Genomic DNA, 6,000 nt, shown 5'->3' with positions numbered 1-6,000 from the left:
TTCATGTCTAAGCTGTCCTATCCAATAAATTCCTAAAATGCAAAAAAAAATAGCATGCTTTAATGTAGCATAAATTACCGTGAGGTGTAAGTTAGCTTTTTTAGGCACTTCTGTAAGATATGTCCAGTGGTGGAAGAAGTGTCCAGATCCTTTACTTAAGTAAAAGTAGTAATACCAAAGTCCTGCATTGAAGTATCATCAGCAAATTGTACTTAAAATATTAGAAGTAAAAGTACTCAATGCAGAAAACTGGTAACTCCCATAGTACGTGAATGCCACGTGTGCAACAGTGTGAAGGTGAACTAGCAAAACTCACTGCTACTGCAAAATGAAAGTAAGTTTTATTTTCTCTCACACATGTTGGCTTTTAGAACACCAACAAATATCCCAGTAGTTCAGACTCCTCCCAAGCAGCAAGATTTAATCAGATGCATAGTTAATATGTCTAGGATGAATAAGAAAAGTGTGTAAACAGAACTCTGTAAACAAAACCATTTCCCAAAAACAAAAACAGAACTTCACAGCTTTATGACTACACGAAAAGTAAAAGCACACCTTTCTACTTTAAAAACCAAACAGAGTAGAAAAATGTTGAACTGACTGATAACTAAAAACATAAGACTCATCTACTGAACCCATCAAAACAGAAAACATTTAAAAAATAAGTATTGTTTAGCATTTCACTAGTATGGGACAATTGCAAACAATTGCCTTCTTTGATAATATTAGTTGTATTGCTTTCACAGTTTTCCAGCTGAAGACAGTGAGCCATTACTGAACACTGATGTTGATCCCAGGCAGCAACTCCAGAGTAAAGGCACAAACATGATGCAGATTGTCCTTTCGGGAGGGGGGGGGGCTTTTAGGTCCAAGATCCAATCACTCTTCACTGATGTCTGATCAGAGAACACACGGGGCGGGAGGAGAGAGAAAGAAATGAGAAGGACATAACGTGCTTCTTATATACAGCAACTTTATATGTCACTTCTGGGTCTGTCACTCATCTTTTTCCATTATGTTCTACTGTGATGCATTCTATTGTTAACCATAAATCCCTAGGGGTCAAAATAAAAAGTCCATCTCAGCAAATGCGTTTTAATCATAGGTGAGATGATCATGTATAGGCCTGTCGCAATATGCAATCAATCAATTAATCGCATTATAAATAAAAATGAGCTCAATCATTTTTAAATGGAAATTATCGCAGCCGGAAAAAATTCCATTTTATTTATTGTTTATGATTGTGTTAGGTTTTTATTCCAGTGCATTTTTTGTTAACAGAGACAGAGTCCATTTTATTTATTGGTTTTGGTTATGTATTTAATGTGGATATTTAAAATGTCTTCCAGTTCCAGTGTTAAATATTTTTTGGAAATAAAAGTTTGATATTTGAAAAGGTGTACCTGCATTATTATCATTATATTAGATGAAAATGGTCTCAGGACGACAATATTATCGTTTATCGCAATCGTTTCTGGGACAATTTATCGTCCAGCAAAATGTGTTATCGTGACAGGCCTATCTATGTATGCAGCTCTCAGCACAGATTACTGTGTTATTGAAAATTTGCAGAGCCTGAATTGACATTGAATGGATCTAAAAGATAATATCACAAAACCGTTTCAGTAACTTCATAAACGGGAGGTGAAAACGTTCAACTTACCCACATTTAATCAGAGATGATCGTCTTTTTGGAGGATTTCTTTTTCTGGAAATATCAGAAAGAAAAATAAAGTTTGGTTAAAATATAAATAAATGCAGAAATGACAAGTTATTGAGTGAGCCTAATGCCCTGCCCAACACTTTTTTGGCCAAATGTTTAGCTCCTTGTACATGGCAGTCAAACATGCATACATGTGGCAACTCAACTTCTAATGCCAGTACTGTTATGAGAAGTCTGATGTGTTGGGGTTTCTTACTGTAGAAGTAGCTTGTTGGTCTGCAGCTGGTTCCGTCTCTTCCAGTTTCTCCTTTAATCTGTTCTTCTCTGCAAACATCAGGCAGCACAGAACACACGTGACACATCATATCTTCACCACATGCAGACGTTCATAAGTCAATAAAATCTATATTTTCTAAAACACTAATTTATGTCCGAACCGCTGCAGCTCAGGGCGTATTCAGACTCGGCCCAGTTACAGTAAACCGGCGCCGAGCACGTTTGACCCCAGAGTCCGCTTCCTTTGACTAGTATTATGGCTCCGTACCATGCCTGGGCACGGTTCAGTTGGACTAAATGTTCCGGTCTGGTTCTTGGCGGTGGGAACCGGGGGAATACAAGCCCTGGGCTACAGGTTTCAGTGATCGGCTCCAGGCTTGTCAGGACACTTGATACTTTTAACCCTCTGAGGTCTTAGCCGTTTTTTCCCCCCCCATCTTTTGTCCGCCTGGTCTCCTCGTGTAATAATGCTTGTATAATCTCAACCCTGTTATGCACAATCAAGTTATAGACCATTTCTTTCAGGAGAACCTGGGCTATCAGGATATGCATGCTGCAGGGATGTCACATGAATATATACATTGTTAAATGACTATAAAGACAAAAGAAAAGAGTAAATGGAAATGAAATCTCACAGAAATGTATGTTGAAATCACACAGAGAACAATAATGGCCAAGACTTTTGGCTTTTGAAAATTGCTCTTCTAGGTGTTGGCAATCAGGGGAAACAGAAATAAACTCTGTAACTACCACAAATATAAAACTATGTAGCTTTTTTTCCCATAAAAGTCCATATGCTTTTATCCAAAAAGTTAGTCGTGTCATCTTCAATGTATTATCTGTCTGAAATTTGACATCAGTAAGCCAAATAATTTCAGCCTGCAGGCTTCACTCGCCAGTCCCTGCCTGGTCTCTTTATTCTCCTAATACACTCACACACAGACCTAGGGAATAAGACCCTCCTCGAAAGGCTCTCTATTCACTGAGCAAACTCTTTGGGCACATTACTTCATGTGATTGGTCAACACAGCTGTCAGTCTAAGTGTCCAAATCAAAGATGGCTGCCGGCTAGCGAAAAGTACAGTAGATCGCGGTTTGGTACAAAACACAGAAAATAGCCGTTCAATCGTGGATTTATCGCTCTGGAACTGCGTGCATAGTCTCCGCACAGGCTCCGAAAAGTCCCGTCTTCACAGATGGATTTCTAAGCTTCTGGAAGGGCTAGGAAGACACGGAAGAGGTCGTTGGAAAGGGTAGGCTCGCAGCTATTCAGCTAGCGCTACGGCGAGATGATCAGAAGGTCGCAAGGGAGTGAGACAACCATTCTCAGGTACGGTTCAAGGCAAGTGGGCCAAGTGTGAGTTAAGGCCAATTTATGCTTCTCTGTTAAATCAACGGGGTGCGTACGTACATAGCTACGTGGAGATACCGATCCTACGCCGTAGCCTGATGTGCACCTCTCAAAATGTAACAACACAACGACGCAGACACATCTGTAATTGGTCCACTGTCTGTGTGTGTGTGTGTGTGTGTGTGTGTGTGAGAGACAGCAGGCCAGCGAGGTTGTCAAGCCTGCAGGTTCCCGTTGAAATAAAAGCCTCTTATTTACAAGAGCGGTCTGAGAGACTTCCAGCTTACAGCGGGTGTGTGTGTGTGTGTGTGTGTGTGTGTGTGTGTGTGTGTGTGTGAGAGACCTCCAGCTTACAGCGGGGTCTCTGAGCAGGACTGGCCCAGTGACGAGCTAGCGGCCGGGGCAGGCGCTGGCTGGCTGTCACCTCACTTCATGGAGCTTCTCAACTCCGAAAACTTTGAAGCAAATTGTCAATTCGGCATCAATTTTCGCAAGACTGCCTATATTCAAAATCTAAACATTTAATTTCTCGCCTAAAACGTTGTCAGAAGTGAATTTAGTGGTGAATAAGATGGCAAAAACTGTTAAAATTGTCCCATTGTTGGTCTGTCTGTACCATAAACCCAACCCTGGTTGACCTAGGTCCCGATGCTGAGAAGGGAACAGTGAAAAGAGCCTGCCCTGAAAGAGTTACAGGAACTGTGGTCATAGGAACTTAAAAATCCCCAAATTTGTCCAGTCGGAACATGAGGAAAAAAAGGGTTCTAGGAATGTTATGTTCTAGGAACTGCAAAAATCCCTCCGGACGGAAAGGTACTATTATGAACTGGGAACTATTTTCTAACATTTTCTTGATCAAACAATCAAAAAATGAAAGGATTAACAATGATAAAGTCTCTTACTCTTTTTCTTTGCAGGTCCATCCTGGCTCACGGTGATGGGCACGGGAGCCGTCTCCTCGCCTTCTCCCGCCTTCATCTTTCTCTTCTTCTTCTTCTTGATTTCCTTTGAAAGTGGAGACGAGTCGACTTCAGGAGGCTCAGCGGGCACAGTGCTGCTTTCATCCTCTTCCTCCACCTCCACCAATCTCTTCTTTTTCTTCTTTGGCGGTTGGTTTTCCTTTGAGGAGTTCTCTTCTTGTTCCGTGTTCATTTTCATCTTTTTCTTCTTCTTTGGTGTGTCGTCATCCAGCTGAGCAGAATCAGGTGTCTCCTCTGCTGCCCCTTTCATCCGTTTTAGTCTGAGGAAAATGGTAAATATATATATATATAAAACATTATATATATATATATATATATATATATATATATATATATATATATCACATTATCCTTATTATTCCATAATTGTTACATTTCATCAAAATACACATTATGCATTTCTTTATATATATATATATATATATATATATATATATATATATATATTTCCAAAAAAGCATTTGGGCATTACTATGGTAAAGATATCTTACTTTCTGCGGCCATTTTCTGTTGAAAGTTTTTACCTTTCCATTGTTTGGCCCTTTTGTTTGTGTAACTGTTTAAGTACTGAAATAAATGTATATTTTCCAAAAATATTCTATATTCTATTTCATTAAATTTGAATCTGAACTACATACACTTACAACAGCTGACAAAGTAGTAGTAAGAGTGTACATAATGGGACGTTTTAGACATAAGGATGCCAAAGGGGAAAAAAAGTCCACAGACTTCTTAGCGAGCTTCTTCTCCTTCCACTTCTGATTCATGATGGCCGTCTCCTCCTGCCTGTGGCGCCTCAGTCTCTTGGTCAGGCTCAGTTTCTTCTTGAGGCGGTGTTTCTTTTTGGCTGAGGAGAGCTCAGAGGAGTCGCCGTCTAAAAGGAGTTCAGAGAGGAAGAAGTAGAGTAAAGTAAGCCACTAACAACCACACCAAAATGAGACCTGCCGCAGGGTGGTGAGGCGGGGGGGGGTTGATGCGACTTTTACGTCAATCTACATCAACATTTGTCAACAATTATGCACTGGCGGGAGTTAGCCCTAGACAGCCAGTAAAATTAAAAACGTCGAGTAGGCATCCACACAGACTGTAGACTCTGTAGTGAATTTGCAGCCATAACTCCGTAAAACGCCAAAATAGCCAATTTGGCTCTCTCTCTTCATTCTCCTCCTCCTCAGCACCTGCTCAATGTTACGTCTGCCATTACACAAATATTTTGAAATAAAAGCGAAAATGCTGACTTCCTCCATAACCTCCCTAAATTTAGTGCAACGGCGTGCTGCGTCTGATGTAGGGATTTTAACCGATGACCATAAATTATAGTTAGTCGGTTAAAAAAAAAAAAAAAGTGATCTCTAAATTAGGCAATTATAGATATTGGAATAAACGCTACTACAGTTAGCCATCTCATTCCAATATTTTTTTTTCTGTGAAGTGAAATAATCCCTCACGTTTCATAAGGCATAAAAAAAAAAATTGTTTGGTTCCGGTTTGTAGTTTGTTGAGGTCATGGGTTGATAGGGAATTGATTTTATTTTTTATTTTTTTCCCAGTGGCAGCAAAGGATAAGTAGGATTTTTTTTTTGCCTTTACAGTAGAGATGGATACTCAATATTTTCATAACATAGCCTACCTGTTACTACATGTACAGTTGTCACTTAATAAATTGAAAACCTGTAATTCACGTGCATATTAAGTAGCCACATGTATTTGTTTTGGTCTTATAATACAGC

The 6,000-nt window shown here is 39.8% G+C and overlaps 1 protein-coding gene across 3 annotated transcripts in view; it reads right to left on the bottom strand.

The window, feature by feature from the left end:
• Window positions 1-319: 319 nt before the first annotated feature.
• The window catches only part of LOC114565765 (ABC transporter F family member 4), a 28,358-nt gene continuing 22,677 nt past the window's right edge, over window positions 320-6,000 (bottom strand). For all 3 annotated transcript variants that reach the window (XM_028593996.1, XM_028593999.1, XM_028593998.1), the window contains exons 12-16: window positions 5,000-5,144; window positions 4,193-4,530; window positions 1,920-1,987; window positions 1,664-1,708; window positions 320-896 (exon numbers count right to left, since the gene is read on the bottom strand). In XM_028593996.1, the coding sequence (XP_028449797.1) occupies window positions 1,670-1,708; window positions 1,920-1,987; window positions 4,193-4,530; window positions 5,000-5,144 (590 nt within the window). In that variant the 3' untranslated portion in view covers window positions 320-896; window positions 1,664-1,669. The remainder of the gene's footprint in view (window positions 897-1,663; window positions 1,709-1,919; window positions 1,988-4,192; window positions 4,531-4,999; window positions 5,145-6,000) is intronic.

Source organism: Perca flavescens, chromosome 12 (genome assembly GCF_004354835.1).
Source record: "Perca flavescens isolate YP-PL-M2 chromosome 12, PFLA_1.0, whole genome shotgun sequence".
Classification (NCBI taxonomy): domain Eukaryota; kingdom Metazoa; phylum Chordata; class Actinopteri; order Perciformes; family Percidae; genus Perca; species Perca flavescens.
This window is presented reverse-complemented; position numbering and strand designations above follow the sequence as displayed.